The sequence below is a fragment of the Chenopodium quinoa genome, unplaced genomic scaffold (genome assembly GCF_001683475.1).
Source record: "Chenopodium quinoa cultivar QQ74 unplaced genomic scaffold, ASM168347v1, whole genome shotgun sequence".
Lineage (NCBI taxonomy): Eukaryota > Viridiplantae > Streptophyta > Magnoliopsida > Caryophyllales > Amaranthaceae > Chenopodium > Chenopodium quinoa.
Genome location: NW_018744111.1, coordinates 2,681,408 through 2,701,602, shown reverse-complemented (window position 1 = coordinate 2,701,602; position 20,195 = coordinate 2,681,408). Strand labels below are relative to the sequence as shown.

At 40.4% G+C, this 20,195-nt stretch overlaps 1 protein-coding gene and 1 long non-coding RNA gene across 2 annotated transcripts; both read right to left on the bottom strand.

Moving 5' to 3' along the window:
• Nucleotides 1-2,707: 2,707 nt before the first annotated feature.
• On the bottom strand, nucleotides 2,708-3,094 carry LOC110692436. The gene is made up of 3 exons (XR_002505467.1): nucleotides 3,004-3,094; nucleotides 2,840-2,897; nucleotides 2,708-2,739 (listed from the first exon to the last, which is right to left on the bottom strand). It is a non-coding gene; the product is annotated as an uncharacterized LOC110692436 (long non-coding RNA).
• A 3,495-nt stretch (nucleotides 3,095-6,589) lies between these two features.
• Nucleotides 6,590-7,069, bottom strand: LOC110692435. The gene is made up of 2 exons (XM_021869429.1): nucleotides 6,759-7,069; nucleotides 6,590-6,670 (listed from the first exon to the last, which is right to left on the bottom strand). Exons 1-2 carry the CDS (start codon nucleotides 7,014-7,016, stop codon nucleotides 6,605-6,607), a joined length of 324 nt encoding a protein of 107 aa, XP_021725121.1. The 5' UTR covers nucleotides 7,017-7,069; the 3' UTR covers nucleotides 6,590-6,604.
• Between the last annotated feature and the right edge of the window lie 13,126 nt (nucleotides 7,070-20,195).

The window sequence follows — 20,195 nt, the reverse complement described above, 5'->3', positions numbered from 1 at the left end:
GCTATGTGCGTGTGCTAGGCGATGCTAGGCACGCATGACACGCATGGGTTGGTGACCTCGCCTAGCCTAGCACTCACATGGCTAGGCCAATGGGAGGCTACGGCTTGGCTCGAACTTGTCGCTTGTTGAATCTACGTCTCGTCGAATTCCATACTCGACTCGACTTGCGACACTCGGTCTCGACGCTCTAAGCTTAATATCCGACGTCTTTGTTCGTAATACTGTAACGATTCATCTAATCCTTCGGATTGATTCGTCGATTCGGATCGGTTATTCGATTGGGGTGCGACCCGAAGGGTTCAATCAAGATTAAGCCGTAATATTAATTATGCATTAATATTACTGATCGGAAGTGGCCACCACCTAGGCATTCCGATCACTTGACCTTACTGAAGAATTAACTTTCTAATAATTCCGAACCCTCTATCGGAATAATACACTTGTTGGATGTTCATCGAAAATATTGATTCAATCATTACATTTGCTAATGAGTTGAAGGAAAATAATGGTAGTGGTGTTGTTGGTTGCAATATATCTCTTGGAAATAAAAAAGATCGATCCAGTTTTTTAAAAAAATACGGATCGGGTTTTTTAATAAAATAAAAAAAACACCTTAACTTTAGTAGTAATAAAAAATTTAATTCCACGTCCTTATCAATAGTTGCTTATGGAGATAGAAGTAGATGTTTGTCTTCTTTAATAAAATAATGGAGGAAGATCCTTCCTTGAGAAGACAGTTTTCTCCTATTTTCCATATTTCACTATAACTCCCTATTTTCTTTCTTCTGTAATACGGTGTTCGTTTTACAGAAGAAATAAAATAGGGAGTTATGATGAAATATGAAAAATAGTAGAAAATTGCCTTCTCAAGGAAAGATAATCCGACATTGCCTTCTCACGGAAAACAAACATCTTCCCCTGTCTCTTTGAGTAGTGATTGTCAGAGACGTGGGATTAAAATTTTATTACTATTAAAAAATATAGTACTCCTATTATTTTTAGTTTTTTAAAAAAATACACAGAGTAAATGCGAAATATTACTAGTTACTACTCCGTATTCATTGAATGTAGCAACTCCGTATGCAATACACGAAAAGAGCAAATTGGCAACAGTTCAAACCCCCCCAAAGGCAACGGTTTTGAACCGTTGAGTATTTGAGGGTTGCCAAATCCCAAAATAATTGGCAACGGTTTTGAACCGTTACCAACTCAAGCAATTGGCAACGGTTAACCGTTTACCATGGCGCCCCTTTTTTTTTAAAAAAAATAATTGGCAACGGTTAACCGTTGCCAATTGCTTGAGTTGGCAACGAACCGTTGCCAAATACAATGGCGCCCTTTTTTTTTTTTTTTTTTTTTAAACATTGGCAACGGTTAACCGTTGCCATTGACCTGTATTTTTTTTTTTTTGGCTACAATAATTGACCTGTATTTTTTTTTTTGCCTGCAATATTATTAATATTATAATATTAATATTAATAATAATAATTAATATTATTATAATATTAATAATAATAATTATTATTATTATTATAATATTAATATAAATAATAATAATTATTAATATTATAATAGTAATAATAATAATTATTATTATGATAATAGTAACAATAATTAGTATTATTAATTAATAACAAAACATAAATAATAATAACAATCGCAAGAGATGATATAAATTAGAAAAATGTTTCATGTTAACTACAAACAATTTTAATTAGTTATAATAATGTATAGTACATAATTAGTAAGCTAAGGCTATCTAGGATTGATGAAGTAGCTAGCTAGTAAACGATATTTACAAATTAAATGTGATGTAGGTCGCCAACATCTCTCGAATTACATGGAGTTCCTCGCTCGTGTATGGCTGTCCCGTTTGCCCCTTGCAAAACTTAAAATACACAAAACGTGAGTTAGTAGAAGTGAATTAATAATAATTGGGGTTAGTTAGTAGGAATGACCCGAACAAAACTTGGAATATTACACAAAAGTAAGTGAACTCATACTTAGCTTACTCATAATAATAACATGTCATTATCACTTAGTTATAGGTGACTAATTGCTTGAGATTACAAGAAAAGAGCAAGTAAGAGGTTTTGGGACGCAATTTCAACAAAAATGGCTCAAGTAAGGCCATTTTGGCTAGTAGGATGCCTATTTTCTATATTTCTTTTCTATTGAACTCATAACTAGATAAAACATGTCATAATCACTTATTTATAGGTGCCTAATTCTTGAGATTACAAGAAAAGAGCAAGTAAGAGGTTTTGGGACGCAATTTCAACCAAAATGGCTCAAGTAAGGCCATTTTGGCTACTAGGATGCCTATTTTCTATATTTCTTATCTATTGAACTCATAACTAGTTAAAACATGTCATAATCACTTAGTTATAGGTTATTAATGCTTGATATTACAAGAAAAGAGCAAGTAAGAGGTTTTGGGACGCAATTTCAACCAAAATGGCTCAAGTAAGGCCATTTTGGCTAGTAGGATGCCTATTTTCTTTATTTCTTGTCTATTGAACTCATAACTAGTTAAAACACGTCATAATCACTTAGTTATAGGTGCCTAATGCTTGAAATTACAAGAAAAGAGCAAGTAAGAGGTTTTGGGACGCAATTTCAACCAAAATGGCATACCTCTTCAAGCTGACGTGTGTCTGTACAATGACTCATCATTATGTCATACATGAATCTCATCACGTATAGGCCACAGTCAACTCCGTTTTCCTGTTGTGCGCACTAGAATGAGGAACAAAGCACATGAATCAAAATGCATAGCAAATAAGCAACATCTTAAGCATTGTAAAGTAAGAAGATCACAACATCATGGGTGAATTACCTTGGGTGCTTTCCATGCAGGACCTCGAGGAGATCGAGGATTTATCTTCTTCATGGTACTACAAAAAATCAAATTAATAAGTTCAAATTTTACTAGTATAATCAATACATATGAGTTAAGATATGAAAATGAATAACAAGAAGTGAAACAAACTAGATACTTACTTTTGCAGTATGGACCTCACGAGGCCCTTTCTTACTTGAGGTAACCGAGTAGAATCAAAGTAGAAGATTGTGTTACTGGAAACACAAATCACAAGTAGGGTCCAATGATAACTACATACGAGACAAACAAATCAATAGTTAGCCTATTACAACAAATAAACTGGGAAAACAAATGAACTTGACTAGCATAATCAGACGTACTCCTCATAATATGGGATGAATATAAACTTGTCTCCCGCACTCACTGATTGCCTGATACCCTGTTCAGCATAGTATAACACGTCAGCGGAGTTTCCTAAGAATCTAGCAGTGGACATCTGCTCAGGGCACAACCACCCAACTTGACAAGGATATTCAAGCTCCCATATTTGCTCTTGGAGTTCTTTGCATGCATGATAACAAAATGTTAATCGAAAACCAAACGACAAACACCACTAAACTGAATAACATAAATTGAGTATCAGTTGGATTACCTCATGGATATTTGAATGAGGGAAATGTTAAGCATTGCACCACTTAGAAATTCCTTCACATCTTCTTTGAATAGCCATGTTGTTGCATCATCATCGTAGTGAAACATTTCCTTAGGAAGTTGGATTTGGATGGGGCTGTCATTAGGCAACACGCAAACACGGTTGTGCAAATAAGCTAACTCATGAGATAGCGATTGAAGTAGCGTCTCTTCAACTAATGGAGTAGCTTGCGTAGCTGAACCTCGTGAAGGGCTCTTCATCGACGCTTTTCCACTCACCGAGCCATGTTCACTCCTGTTCTTTGGCCCCTCCACCCTCTTCTTTGGAGTTTGGCTTTTCCTCGATGGCTAATAAGACAAATCACACAAATGGTTAGAAAAGATTTCCATCCAACTCTTGGGAAGAAAAGATTAAAGCGTGAAATCTAAATCTTAATTACCTGGTTCATCGACCGTATCCAAGCAGATGGCCATTGCACAAAACTACCTTTTGCTGCCCAGAGTGTTGTGAACTCATCCTCCTCCACGGGCACAGGTATTAAGATGTCCTCGAACCCGGGAACCACATAATGGATCCCGACAGAATAATGCTCAGGCAGAAGAGGTCGAAGATAGACCGTACCTTGTTCGGCTAGCTGTGCACTACCATAGGCAACAACATTCAAAGGTCCATCATATGATTCGCCCGGGTGAAGAAGTTCACATTAGGTCTCTTCCTGCACCAATTAGGAAGATACTTCATTTAAATATTCATAACTAAATATCTTAGGTGTAATATAGGATTTAATTCAAGCATTGAGCTAAAATCATGAAAAATGGGCAAGTAAGAACTCATTTAGGCCATTTTGAACCATAAATACTCTAAATGAACCTAAAACTTGTAAATTTGCTTTTTTATATTGTTTCAAGCCATAAATATTCATAACTAAGTTTCTTAGGTGTAATATAGGAGTTAATTCAAGCATTGAGCTAAAATCATGAAAAATGGGCAAGTTAGAACTCATTTAGGCCATTTTGAACAATAAATACTCTAAATGAACCTAAAACTTGTAAATTTGCTTTTTTTTTTTTTATATTGTTTCAAGCCATAAATATTCATAACTAAGTTTCTTAGGTGTAATATAGGAGTTAATTCAAGCATTGAGCTAAAATCATGAAAAAGGGGCAAGTTAGAACTCATTTAGGCCATTTTGAACCATAAATACTCTAAATGAACCTAAAACTTGTAAATTTGCTTTTTTATATTGTTTCAAGCCATAAATGTTCATAACTAAGTTTCTTAGGTGTGATATAGGAGTTAATCAAGCATTGAGCTAAAATCATGAAAAATGAGCAAGTTAGAAGTCATTTTGCCCATTTTGAACCATTAACACTTTAAATGAACCTAAAACTTGTGAAATTACTTTTTTTATGTCATTTAAAGCCATAAATATTCATAACTAAGTATCTTAGGTGAAAAAAAAAACAAAAAAAAAAAACCAAAACGAGGGCAAAAAAAAAAAAAAAAAAAAAAACGGGCGGGAAGGGTAGCGTGTGCACCGCTGCTGCAGGCTGCACAGTTGCTACAGTGCAGCTGCAACCTCCTCGCGTGATTCCCAATGAGAAAGAGAAGGAGAAGGAGAAGGAGAAGGAGAAGGAGAAGGAGAAGGAGAAAGAGAAGGAGAAGGAGAAGAGGAGAAGGAGAAGGAGGAGAAGGAGAAGGAGGAGGAGAATGAGGAGAAGGAGAAGAAGAAGAAAGAAAAGGAGGAGGGGAAGGAGAAGGAGAAAGAGAAGGAGGAGGAGAAGGAAGAGCAAACAACAACAACACATCACATCAACAAAGCAACACCAACAACACAACACAGCGAAGAAACACCATTTCACAGCCAACTTAACCATTTCACAAGACAATCCAAAAACCAATATCATTATCCTATCATTATCCAAACAAGTAAGTAAAAAATCACCAGTAGAATAGGAAACTCATGAGGTGTCGGAGTATCAAGGCCCTTTGAGTTCGTATGTGAAGGAGTACCAATCTGCAATAGTGTATTGATAATGAAACATTAATTAGAATCGTACCCACGTAACTCAACATATCAAAACTTATAGAGTTGAATTCTAATCACGTACCTCCTCGCGTGCATTTATCTCCTGTTCTCCTTCTCTTCGTGGGTGGCTACTTGAGTCGACCGGTGTTGTCGAGGAAAAGGGCATGGTCGGCAAATTCATTTGCTTCGCCCATGCATTGAACTCTTCGCGCATCTCATTGCGCACTTGTTCTTTAATTGATGCCACTGTGGCATCGAAGTTCTGTGGCGAGTTCACACTTGCTCGGGATCTTCCAGATTTGGTATATTCGGGACCCATTACCTTCTCCCATCCTAGCAAGCTCCCCCCAGCACCTAATACCCGTCCCGGATGGTAGGGATTTCCCATAGCCAAGGTGAAAGGGTCCTTCTCTACCGTCGGGACGATCTTGCCTTCAACAAGTTCTCCAGTGTACTCAAGCTGTAGCAAAAAAAAAATGGCAACATGAAGTAAGTGTTTATATAAAGTGATATACATGCAAAAGAATAAAGTAGTTTACTAGTTCATAGTTGCTTACTAGCCTATCTATCATTTCTTTGGTTTCCGGAGCCTTGATGGACCATTTTCCGGTTTTCTTGTCCTGCGAATGCATAGAGCAAAAGAAATCCCCAGCACGACTCACCAAAGTACTGGTCGTGGAGTCAGATGGTGCTGTGGAGGACCCTAGAAGCGCAGTGGGGTATACTCCTTCACTCACCCACGTATCTATCCCATTCATCATACGTCATTGCTCCCATATGATGGTGGTATTGCTTTTGCAATGCATTCCTGGAATTCTGCTCCCTCATTTCCTACATAAAAAGATATGTTAGTTTCATTACTAATAAAAAAGACGATAAATTACAACACAATTTTCATCAGAGTTCTTTAAACTTATAATTTCTTCTTTTTTACATTTTTGAAGAACCCTTTCCAACTTATGCTAGGCCATATTTGCCAAGGGAGTTTCTCTTCATCGATGACATCATCATCACTGCCACCTCCTTTCTTCTTCTTTGGTTTCCTCACAAGTTTCTTTGTGATAAACTGACGAACTAAGTTACACTTGAAACTTCTGAATCATGCCACAAGTAAGGATTCAAACACTCTTCGCTTGGCGTACTCATTTGGAATGTTAAATAGACTCTGAAAGCACAGATAACAAACATTATTAGTTTTCCAATAACATATAAATTGAAATTGTTTATAAATAATCACATCAAAAAAAACTTACCCTAGTATCATTCCAAAACGCGTCAATCAAGCCTGTAGGTACATCGCTCATACGAAGTGTAATGGGGATTTTGCGAGCACAAATCCCAACTTGACCAGCATACTGACGACGCCATTTACCTGAGGGTTGCCCTACCCTGTCACACTCCAAGACCATAGGACCGACATGTTTCTTGAAAGCTGTTGTCGGACCCCTCAACTTTTTCTTCGCTGGTGCGTGCACCCCCCCTCCACTTTGATCCTCACGAAACGGCTCCATAATGGCATTATCGATTGGAGGCGCTTGCTCAGCTGCAATTTCAAACGCATCTATCATTCTCTCCAATACATCTTGCGCCTGATCTTCTGGCTCACCCAAATCAGGTTCCTTTTTCACATCATACAGCTGGTCCCTATCATTAGATGAATCATCATCATTAGATTCAACATCCTTAACTCGAACACGGTATTGATCGTCCGCCATTAGATGTTAAAACCTGTCATTACAAACATAACACGTTATTAGCTGCTGAATTGTAAGGTAAACTTATAATCATATATAAATTGTTGAATTATAATACAAATAAACATAGAAAATGGTGAAGCAAGTTACTTTATACATTTAAAAGAATATAAGAAAAATGGGTAAGAAATTCAACAATTTCATTCAGTTTCACCTAAAATGTGATTTTTTTAATTCTTTCTACGCCTGCAATTCAAACTAACAGAAAATATACAGTACCTCAATCTAATATTCCTTCATCGTGGTCTGATCTCATGTAATTGGCTTGGTCGTCTATCTCATTTGGCACAGCAGGTCTAGGAACAGTGAAAGGTGCCGAGTCATCAAAGGCATCATATTCTTCCTCATCCTCGACATCTCCAACGCCAAGGATTCTTCTTTTGCCGGCTAGCACAATAGACCATTTTGAGTCGGCAGGGTCAGATACGTAAAACACCTGCTTAGCTTGAGATGCAAGGATGAATGGTTCCGCACTATCATTCAGGTTGCCAAGATCTACAAGAGTAAAGTCATCAAATTTGACGTTACACCTGATATTATCAACCCACTTACACCGGAAAAGAGCAATCGTGAAGTCACAATAATCAAGCTCCCATATTTCTTGAATTCGACCGTAGTATGACAACTCTACATCAACGGGTGATTTATCCTTAGCACTTGCAAACTCCCTTGACGATGCCACAACCGTTACACCACTGTTTTGGGTCGAGGACGATTTTAAATCTTGACGCTCAGTCCAAAATGTGTACCCATTTATGTCATATCCCTCAAATGAGCGAACATCATCCCTAGGACCATAAGCAAGCCACCTTACTGTAGCTGTGACACTCTCATCCATTCCACCCATCACTCGATCACGAAACCAACTCACAAACTTCTTACTGTGCAATTGCATCAGTGCCTTTTCACCTTTCGACGGAAACTCATCACGCAAACTAGCCATGTGCTCGTCTAAATATGGGTGAACATCAGCAACATGGTGCAACACATAAAGGTGTGCTTGTAAGAACTGCTCTCGATCAGGTGACATTCGTTTTGACCCGATTGTGTCATGACCATCAAGTCTACCTTCATGTCGAGAAGTAGGAATACCAATAGATTCAGCAATGGCTATATAGTCGGCCACAAAATTACCAATCTCCTCGGCCACGGTCCCTTGAATCATACTTCCTTCCGGGTGAGCCCGATTCCTAACTTTATCTTGCAATGTACCCATGTGTCTTTCAAAAGGATAGAACCACCTCATGAACACTGGACCGCACAACTTAATCTCACGCACTAAATGAAGAATCAAATGCACCATTATGTCGAAAAACGAGGGCGGGAAGTACATCTCAAATTTGCACAAAGTCACAACCACATCCGCCTGTAAAGCATCAAGTGTACATGGATCAAGCACTTTGCTACATATTGTATTGAAAAATGAACAGAGGCTTGTAATAGCTTCCCTCACGTGCTTTGGCAAAATACCACGTATTGCAATTGGTAGAAAAACTTGCATCAGAACATGACAATCATGGGATTTCATACTTGTCAGCTTCAATTCTCCATTTAAGGATACAAATCTTTTCATGTTAGATGCGTACCCTGATGGAACCTTAATGGCATACAGACATTCACAAAACATCCGTTTTTCTACCCTTGACAATGTGTAGCAAGCCGGAGGTAAATAGGCCTTCCCCTTTTTGGCTTTTCCCTCATTTTTCTTCTTCGACGCATCCGCGGCCTTTCCCTTTCCCTTGCTCTTCACCTTTCCCTTTTTCGAACCCATTTCTTTTTTCTTTTCCTGTTCCTTTCCCTTACTAACCCTTTGTTGAACCCACAATTCTGGACGCACCCCCATCTTTTCCAAATCTAAACGTGCACCCTTTCCGTCCTTTGTCTTGTTTTGAATATTCATCAGCGTTCCCACAAGAGCGTCACACACATTCTTCTCTATATGAATTACATCAATAAAGTTCCTAACGTCATGTTCTTTCTAGTATGGGAGCAACCAAAAGATTGATTCTTTTTTAAAGAGAGCAACTTATTCCGCCGCTTTTTCAGATTTCCCAAATACTGTTCGTACACCCTTAACCCGAGCGTAAACCTCCTCACCAGTAAGTGGCCTAGGAGCAGTCCCCTCTTCCACCGTGCCATCGAAAGCCTTTTTCTGCCGACGGTACGGGTGATCGCGCCTGAGCAATCTTCTTATCCTCAAATACACCTCTTTGAAAGAATGATCAAGGCGTCTGCTTGGCGTATCATCAATACAAATGGGACACGCCTTTTTCCCTTTATTCTTATAGCCAGACAAGTTGCCATATGCAGGAAAATCATTAACGGTCCACATAAGAGCTGCACGCAATGTGAACATCTCATTCTTATGAGCATCAAACGCGGAAACCCCTTCGTCCCACATCTTTCTCAAATCATCAACCAATTGCGCAAGATACACATCTATGTCGTTTCCAGGTTGCCTTGGCCCCGATATCAAGAGTGAAAGCATTACATATTTCCGTTTCATGCACAACCAAGGAGGCAAATTGTAGATCACTAAAAGTACCGGCCATGTGCTGTGCTGGGTACTAAGAGTGCCAAATGGATTCATCCCGTCCGTGCACAAACCAAGCCTTAAATTTCTGACTTCATCACCAAATTCCCCAAACTTCATATCAAGATTCTTCCATTGCGGGGAGTCGGCTGGGTGCTTCAGCATTCTGTTTTTCTTTCTTCCCTCTACATGCCACCTCAAGTTTTTAGCGTCTTTTGGTAAAGAGAACAGACGCTTAAACCTTGGAATTATGGAAAGATACCACAACACCTTAGCAAGAGGTCCCTTCGTACCAGCATTGCAACTCTTGCGCTTGTAGCGCGACTTCTTGCATCTTGAACACTCCTCCAATTGTTCATATTCATTTCGGTAAAGAATACAATCATTAGGACATGCATGTATCTTCTTATACTCCAAACCAAATGGGCACATGAGCTTCTTAGCGTAATAGTGAGACTTAGGAATTTCATTCCCATCGGGCAACATCTCACTTAACACGCTCAACAAGGAAGTAAAACTACTGTCCGTCCACCCATGCTTCGACTTAATGTTAAAAAGAGTTAGCACGGCTGATAGTTTGGAGTATTTTTTGCACCCAGGATACAAAGGCTTTTTAGAAGCCTCCGATAATGACTCAAACACGTCACCTTCAAAACCACGCATCATCTCATCCACACCTTCATCCTGAACCTCATCCACATGATCATCCTCAAATCCCTCCTCAGCACCATCATCAACAATATGTTCATCATTCTTGTATTCCTCGTCCACACGGATATCATTGCTTTTATCATCATGCACATCATACCCAATAACATCCCCACTGTACTCTCCTTCTTCACCATGCCAAATCCACACATGATATTTAACCCTAAACCCACGACAAACTACATGATCTCTAATGATATCAACACTATTGTCCACCTTCACATTATTACAATCAACACAAGGACAATAGAGGCACTCGAAACCCATTCTGCGCTGATAAGATGAAGCCGTCTCGCAAAACTCTTGAACCCCATTAAAGAATTCCAATGTATCACGTCTACCATACATCCATCCACGATCCTTCTCCATTAAGTAAATTGTCTCTAAACATGGCTACATATTACGAAAAATAATGTATAATTGCTACATCTACTATATATATAAATCAAATTCAAACACACACCATGCATATAACTTTCATATACATACACAAATGAATATATGCTTCCAAAGGGTCCTTATCACTCCAACCTAAACCATCCTTGAACGTTTACTCTCACTAGTGAATGTATGTCAACTTTCCAATTTTAAGGAAAATTCGGCAGCATTTCCCCCCAGTTCTCCAAGTACACGACGTAGGTAATTACTTACCCACATATGTACCTAGAGAACATGGTGATCGAGGAAATGGTAAGCGAAGATGTTCCTTAATTAAAATCGAAAAAAGGACATACATTCACCACCTAAGTGTGAGTAAACGTTCAAGAACAGTCCCAACCGGGGACTATTCAAGAATTTCTCCTAATGAGAGAGCCTTGAACGGGTATCTAGGCATATGATGATGCAAACATTTCATATATTTATTGTTGTATTTAGTTTGTCGTTATATAATACACAAATCTAATAGCTAGCATGAAAAAACGTTTATTAAAACAATAATAGAGAGAAAGAAATATTTATAGCTTAGGGAAGTTTATAATTCATACATTTTAATTAGACAAATTAAATTTAGACTTAACTATAACATATTTTAATTCACAACTATAAATCTACCACAACTATAAATCTACCATACCATTAAATTAATAATGCTTAATATAAGAGTACTTTGTATAATTGTATGTCATGAATAATGGGTTTCGAAATTATACCTGAAATGGCGCCTTAAACCAACCGTGAGAGCAAGCAAGAAGGTTGTTGTATGTGGAGGAGGGGCGATGCGCGTCTATATTGACAAACCCTAGATTACAGGAACTTATAATTACTACATTGTAAAGCAAATCCACCAAAATGTCGAAGGAATTCATCAATGGAGGGATATAAATAAAACCTAATTGCTACTTACCTTAGGTTGAAGACAATGGAGGTTGTTAGCTTCAATGGAGGTGAGAAAGCTCGCAACACTTAGCTTCAATGGAGGAACGACGAAGAGGGGAGATGAGTTGAATGAAGCAGCGTGCTAAGGAGAAGAGAGGAGGGGAAATTGTCTTCAATGGAGGTGAAAAACCTCGCACCAGGCCACTTCAATGGAGGAACAAAGAGGGGAGCAAGTTGGATGAAGAAGGAGGAGGGAAAACGCAAAAGGAGGGAAAATGGAGGCCACTTGCGTTTTTTTTTTTTTTTTTTTTGCAATTGAATGAAGAAGATGAACAGTGGACGAGTAGGGAAAACCCGGGTTTTTTTTTTATACTTTGCAACGTTTAACCGTTGCCAACCCTTTACCTATTATTTAATTTTTTTTTTTTAAAAACGCAGTTGGCAACGGTTAACCGTTGCCAATGTTAATCATTTTTTTAAAAAAAAAAAAAAAATTGGCAATGGTTAACCGTTGCCAACTCTGATATTTAAAATGGCGCTCACTTAAGTTGGCAACAGTTTTCATGAACCGTTGCCATAGGGGGGTTGCCTATTTCTTTTGTTCTACTAGTGGTATTTTTGAAATACAGAGTGCCAAATATGAATATTATGAAGCGTTCTGGTAAATTTAAATTTTGAATGCTTATTAAATTAAAATACTAGAAACTTGGTGCAATATCCATTGCATTAAATAATGATAATAAAAAAAAAAATAAAAAAACAAAACTAAACTAAACTGGTGCAACATTCATTTTCTTTTCCCATAGAGGTTACACATACAAACTTTCACTAGGGGATTTTCCCCGTATGATTTCAGGTGCAAAAATGATTGGGTAATAGGTAGTCTTCTTTCCGTTACATGATGTTCTCAAAATATGTGTGATCAGGGGGGTTTCTTTAGTGGTCTTTAATTCTATTATGTTTCCATACCTTATATAAAGTAATGGTACAAGATTACTCTTATAAATAGTGTTATGTCAATTATACACTTCAAAATGTGCATTTATATGATTACCTTCATTAATATTTTCAAGTTAATTGTCTTTTGTTTTTTTGTTCGTTTTACTTTATCAATGTTAAATGGCTTTTTTTTTAACTATTTAAAATAGTGTGCGAATATTTATATCCCGAAATATATTTGTTTGCATATTTTCCCTCAATTTAAATAAACTATTTAGAGGACATAACTTTCCAAAACGCTATTCATAACAGTTATTTCAAATTATAAATCAATTAAGGATTATTTGAAAAACTTCTAGGTAATAAATACTAGGATACAATTATTTATGAAGTAAATTTTCTTTTCTCCCAAAGTGGACGTACAAACTTTCTATAAAAAAGAATTATACTTCACTCTCTCTGCTTTCAAACTTTAGAAACCTTGTAGTCGTCATCCCCTCGGAGACAACGATCGCCATTGTTGTCGGAAACGTTATTCCGACCACCGGCAATCCAAGTCACTACTAGAAATAACACTTTTAACAACCAATGGCTAATGACAGGAGCTAAAACATTGTCGTTAAAATAACAATTTCAGAAATTTGACCACAAAGGGTGCGGGTCAATCTAAAAATTTGTAAAGATAAAAATTTTAGCGGTGCATTTAACTTTTTGTCCTCTTTATTAGCTGAATCATCAGTTTATAAATATACAGACAACAGAGTACTACTGTTCTTCGTATGGTATATAGAGAAAACCAAACTCCAAAAACCCTAAGATTGAAAACTCTCAATTACTCTCAAAATTGCATACAGAAACACATCCTTCACGTCTCAATTGATGACGACTCTAACTTTGGGGTAGGGTTTTAGTAGTGGAATAGGAAAAGATAAAGGCTTTGGTGGTAGAAATTGTAGATATATCGATGGTGGATTTTTTACCAAATTAAGCCAATTTGGCAAATTATTTTGCAAAGAAGACTCGTGGCAAAAGTATTTCCCAAACTAAGCTTCTGGGGTAAAACGTTGTCTCGGACAGCGTTTTATACCCAGAGTTCATTTAAAAAAAATCCATGATATAAAACACTGTATGAGACAGAGTTTTATTTTAGTTGACTTTTATACAAAAAGTTTGTATTTCGGTTTTTAAAAAAATAAAATAAAAACTCAAATACAGTAAAACGCTACCTCAGGCTGCGTTTATACCTTTTAATGAAACGCTGCTTGAGGCTGCGTTTATTGTTTAAGATAAAACGCTGCCTCAGGCTGCGTTTATTCTTACACGTTTCTTGCGGGGAATATAGACCAGCTTCTGCTGTTTTTTCATTCTCACATTCTCACTCTTACTCTCGTTCTCACTCTAACACTCCTTCGCAACCCCTCCCACCGCCGTTGCCTCCCGCCGCTGCCTTCCACCGCTGCCTTAGATCATGCAAGCACTGGAACAGTCAAACCCGGGAACCGCAGTCATATGGAAACACAAAGCTCTAGTGGAGGGTAGGTATACCAGCAACATGGAAGTGTTTGAACGAGTGTTTTGGGCATTTGGTCCTTGTATCGATGGTTTTAAACATTGTATTCCTGTTATCTGTATCGATGGGATGCACTTGTACGGGAAGTATAAAGGAACACTTTTGGTTACTACAAGTGTGGATGCAAGCTTCCAAGTATTTCCATTAGCATTTGCGTTGAATGAGGGGGAAAACACTTCCAGCCGGTCTTGGTTTATGAGCTGCATTCGGGAAAGAGTTACACAACGAGATGGCCTATATGTCATATTTGATCGACATGATGGGATCATTGCAACAATGAATGATCCTAACATTGGATTCACTTAGCCGTGAGCCTATCACAGGTTTTGTGTTCGCCACTTGGCTTCAAACTTAAAATCGCATGTGCGAAGCAACAACACGAGCGATACGTTAAAGGCTGCTGCGTACCAAAGGCAAGAAAGAAAACTGCAAGCTGATTTGTTTTCGATCAGTCAGGCATGTACCAAGTCGTTAGAGTTTATTGCCCAAGTGTCGTTTCATATGTGGTCGTTGTTTCATGACGCCGGTCGCAGACATGGTATATGTACAACAAACTTCTCTAAGACATTTAACAATGTTTTGAAGGGAGCTCGGTTCATGCCAGTTATGTCCCTCGTCGAGTTAACTATCAACAGAGTTAACAGGTACTTCACCTTAAGAAGAGAATCTGCTGAGTCAAGGGTTGAACAGCGACTAGCATAATAAAAGGAATGGTGTCCTTCCAACAAGTGTATTATTCTAATAGAGGGTTCAGAATTATTACAGAGCTAATTCTTCAGTAAGGTCAAATGATCGGAACGCCTAGGTGGAGGCCACTTCCGATCAATAATATTAAGGTACAATTAATATTACAGCTTAATCTTAACTGAAACCTTCGGGTCGAACCCAATCGAACCACCGATCTGAGATGACGAATTAATCTAAAGGATTTAATGAGTCGACAGAGTTTTACTAATATAAACGTCGGATATCGAGCCTAGGGCGTCGAGACCGAGCGTCGCAAAATCACAAGCAACAAGTACGAGCATAGCCGTAGCTAGGCTAGGCTAGCTCATCGCAAGCCTAGGCGCACCATGTGTGTGCTAGGCGCACCATGGTGTGCTAGGCGCGTCATGCGTGCTAGGCGCAAGCCTAGGCACCATCGTAGTAGCATGGCTGCGCATATGCGTGCCTTCGCATGGCACTGCATCGCAGCATGCGTGCTTAGGTTCTAGGCACCATCGCAGGCCATACGCACCAAGCACAGCCATCGCAGTGCTGGGCACTGGCGCATATGCGTGTGCGTGCATGCCTCGTACCATCGCAGGCTATAGTGTGCCTTGCACCATCGCAGGCCACGCACCAAGCACAGCACCCTTGTGCGTGTGTGTGTGCGTAGGAACCAACACAGCAGCAGCCTCGTACAACAGCACCATGCTAGGCCTTGTGTGCGTGTGCATGTGCTTATGCCTAGGGGCCATCGCAGCATTACAGCACCAAGCTTCGCATGCTTGTGCGTGTGGCTGGCGATGCGATGCCCAACATTCGTTGCTCGCTAGCAGCACGCATGCTGGGAAGTGCGAAAGGGGAAGTGCGTGTGCGATGGCGAGAGAGGCAAGGGCCAGCGCCACCAACTAGAAGCGCTTAGCATTGGCACACACCAGCAGCACAAGCATCACCCAGCGCCAGAACGTATATGCTCGCTGGGATGCGAGGCTGCTGGCTAGGCTGGTGCTAGCTGGCTGGGCTAGCTGGCTGCTAGCCCAGCAGCCCTTGCTTGAGGCGGTTTTGGATGAGGGGACCATTGCTTGGAGCAATGGCTTGGGGATCAAGGCAATGGTCCCCCCCAAGCCTTTCGTCCTCACCTAACTCTCTCTCTCCCCTTGACACTTGTCGCATTATGATAGATTTAATTAATTATTTAATTTGGAATTAAATAAATTGTTGAATTTATTAACTCTCCCACATTGATGGGAGATTGGAAATCAAGAGTGCCTTTCCCTATAAATACCAAAGGCATGGGTATTGGGAAAGACACAACCTTGAGTGGAATTAAAAGGCAACTCTTGATTTGAGTAAACCTTGATTCGTAAAACTCATAGTTTTATTTGTCCGGGTCTCGACTTACCTTCGAGACTTAGGACGCTCGGGTCGGGTTCGAGGGTACGATCCCGTTGGAGACCTCGTATTTTCGGGGTTCAAGTAAGAGCTCAAAGTTGAGCGAAGCACGCGTCAAAGGTATAATCTTTTACGTTTCTTGTATTTTAATTATGTTTTGCTTGTTAATTGCATTTATTATGGGGGCGGGTCTTGGCGGGTTTCTTTCCGCGTAGTGAGGGTCACTACGAAACCCAACACATACCCCCCTAAGGTCACTGCTATTTTGGAGAAGAACACAGCAAAGCAAGATACCACAGGGTGGAAGCTTATAACCGCCGATTGCACATTTATCAAGTTACAACATAAAGGGGAGATCGAGTTGGTAGAAAGGGAGGCCATAGACACACTGTTAACTTTTAGTTGAGAACCTGTACATGCAACAAACCCCTAATATTCCACCTCCCATGCTCTCATGTTCTAGCGGTCTGTGCGACGTACTCACTATCAAAGAGGTTGTGGGTGGACCCTTTCTTGCAATCGGATGCCTATATGAACACGTACGCACCACAGTTCTGGCCCATCCCCTATGAGAAGACGTGGGAGCACTGCACCGGGCCTAAACTCATCCCGGACGGCAGCATGGTAAGAGGAAAAGGTCGGCCAAAGTCAAAGCGCATACGCAATGAGATGGACGAGACCAACCCTCTCGGACTAAATGCAGCCGCTGCCACAAGCAAGGTCACAACCGCACAACGTGTCCTTCTTGACCGACCGGGACCTAAGCTTGTATTTGTTATTTGTTGTAGTGGTAGAATAGTATATTCATTTAGGACATGATTGTGTAGATTTTTCAACATATGTAACGCTACGATCATACGTATCTTATATTTCAGTTTTGATTATAAATTTTCCAACGTTGCCTTTTACTTGTCCAAATGATGTCAATTTCATAATCTACTAATTGTGTTGTATAATTGGGGTATTCATATTGATTTTAATGAACAGATATCATGGACAGACACGATAGGACACCCGGACCTCTTGACCGTTCTGTCCTTACACTGCAGGACAGCCATCAGAGCGTTGACATATGGGAGCATATGGTAATGTTTCACCTGACATTATGTACTGAATTATTTTGTTTTGATGTATTAGCTAATATTATTTATGGTCATTCAATGATTTAACAGGTGGACGTAGCGGGGATGCTGGTTTGCCGACACTTCACGACCAGGGTTTTGGACAACTGGGTTCTCCATGCACGCGTTCTTCAGTATGTCGACTGGGTTGGCTTCGGTGGTATTCATCGTATGGCTTACAGAGAAATTGATTGGAGGCTTATCACTACACTAGTTGAGAGATGAAGATGGGAGACGTACTCCTTCCATCTACCTATTAGGGAGGCGACCGTCACGCTACGAGACGTCGCAATACTCATGGGACTGTAGTGACAAGGGGTGTGTTGGTCGATTCCGCAGGTTTAGTAGCTCAGGTTCTAGGCATTCGGCCAGATCCCAGTGAGTTCAGGGGCACCGCGTTGAGGATCGGCTAGCTACGCGACACTTTTCGTGAGCTACCTGGACATGCTGACGACGCCACAGTGCAAAGATACATTAGAGCTTACTTGTTTCTGCTCATCTCGGGCGTGTTGTTTGGAAACAAGAGCGGAAGCCATCTACAGCTTATTTACCTCCAGTTGTTAGACCACGACTAGGATCAGATCCGTGGATATAGTTGGGGTAGTGCTTGTTTGGCGATCTTGTATCGCCAGCTGTGTAGACCATCCCGCCGTGGAGCATCTGAGATCGGAGGTCCTTTGATTGTGCTACAGGTAAACCTCATGATTATCAACAACCTAGTTTGGCAATGACTTACGTAATTTATACTTAACCTACTTTTTAATTTTTTAAATTCCAGTTATGGGCTTAGGAGAACATCCGTGTAGGGAGACCAGGAGGCCTGCTGTTCATCGTGCCGGGCAGCTGGACCAGGACGAGCAGTATGCGCCGTATGATGCTCCACCGCTCCCTGCACCTGATGAGACGTACGGTTGTAGGTTCGTAACATTACACCTTTTTTTGCCCCATATTGTTCAAAATTGTTGGTTGAAACATTTAAACAATTTGTTGCCTTAGATGGGTGGTCCCAAGAGTGACACATGCCCATGCAGCGAGGGGTCTTCCATACTACCGAGACGCGCTCGATCGACTCACCCATAAGCATGTTGTATCTTAAAATAAATTGCACTAACTTATTTTAACCATTTTTTTACTCTATACAATGTCTATTATCATTCCACTAACTTATTTATGATATTATTTTTGATGCCTTATTGCAGATGACATAGGATCTGTATGCTGCTCATTTGGTGGAGGCAATGCCTCCACATTTGCTCGATCATCGTTTAGAGTGGTGTGTCAGGACCCCCATGATCTGTTCGAAGTCGTGGAGAGTCACCTACCGGACCGAGTGATGCGACAGTTTAGGCTACACCAGCCTATCCCCATGGAGTGTGACACCAGTATCCGCCTCTACGGCAATGACCGTCGGGGGAAAGCGGAGACAAACTGGTCGCACGAGCATTGGCGTTTCATTGAGCTTTGGGAGCAGCGGTTGGAGTCCGTCGTCACCGGTCATCCGTTTGAGGGTGTTATGGATCCTCGTTATCCTTACATGGTATGGTACAGGCAGATTACACAGCGTTTCATCAACCCTAGCTACACGCCACCGTCCACACATTACCATCCAGCTTATGACATTATTTGCGGCCTTGTGAGTTTCTTTAATTTTCTTGTTTCCTGAAATATTTGAATTTCTATATCATATTAATATGTGATGGATGATTAATGTAGGTGGGGGATGTGAGTGTGATGATTGATGCACTATCAGACGCCTTAGCAGGCATACCCACCAGAGCCTAGGTGGAGTGGGTGCGAGATATGGGCATGGATACCTTGCAGAGATTTGGCCATGGCCATCTCATCCAGCCGCGGGACGATCATGGACACTAGCCGTTCCATTCACAGTTCGAGTTTGAACAGAGTAGTGGTGGAGGTGATACTACGACCTCCACACAGGCAGAGGATTACATCTTCCATGATACCGCTCCCGGCCATACCCAGGATGACCCATCGTCTAGCCAGCTGACTCCACTGCCCCGAGACCCATTCACCCGCATTCAGCATTACAGAGTCGTCCTCGTAGACAGAGGGAGGACACACAAGATGGAGATCAGTTACATCCAATACATGAGTCGAGATAGTATTAGTTGATTTATTTGTGGTACTCTTATTTTGTACAATGTTGTATATAACACTTAAATTATTAATACAAGAAATGTGTTTTAAATGAATCTCTGTACAGTTTGATTTTTAATTTCCTTATTGTCCGAATCGGACTTATGTTAGTAAAACTAGATCTTTTTTGGCCGATATATATCAAACAACATATATTTGGGCTCCATAATAAGAAACAAGGTTGAACTGATGGTCTGTTGTAGTTAATGTGCTGTTTCACGGTGGTTGTAATGCTGTTGATGTTGTTTCGAGTGTTTGATGGTTGTTGGTGGTGGTCGATGGTGGTGGAAAGGTTTGGGCTGGTGGTGGGAATGCTCGTGTATTGTTCGGGGTGTTTTAAAGTGCATAAGAGTGGTCGACAGTGGCGGCCGGTGGTGATCGGCGGTGGTGGGTGGTGGCAGGTGGTGGTGGGGGTTGTGGTTGAGGGTGCTGGTTGAGACTGGTGGGTGAGGGTGCTGGTTGAGGCTGGTGGGTGAGGGTGGGAAGATTTTGGA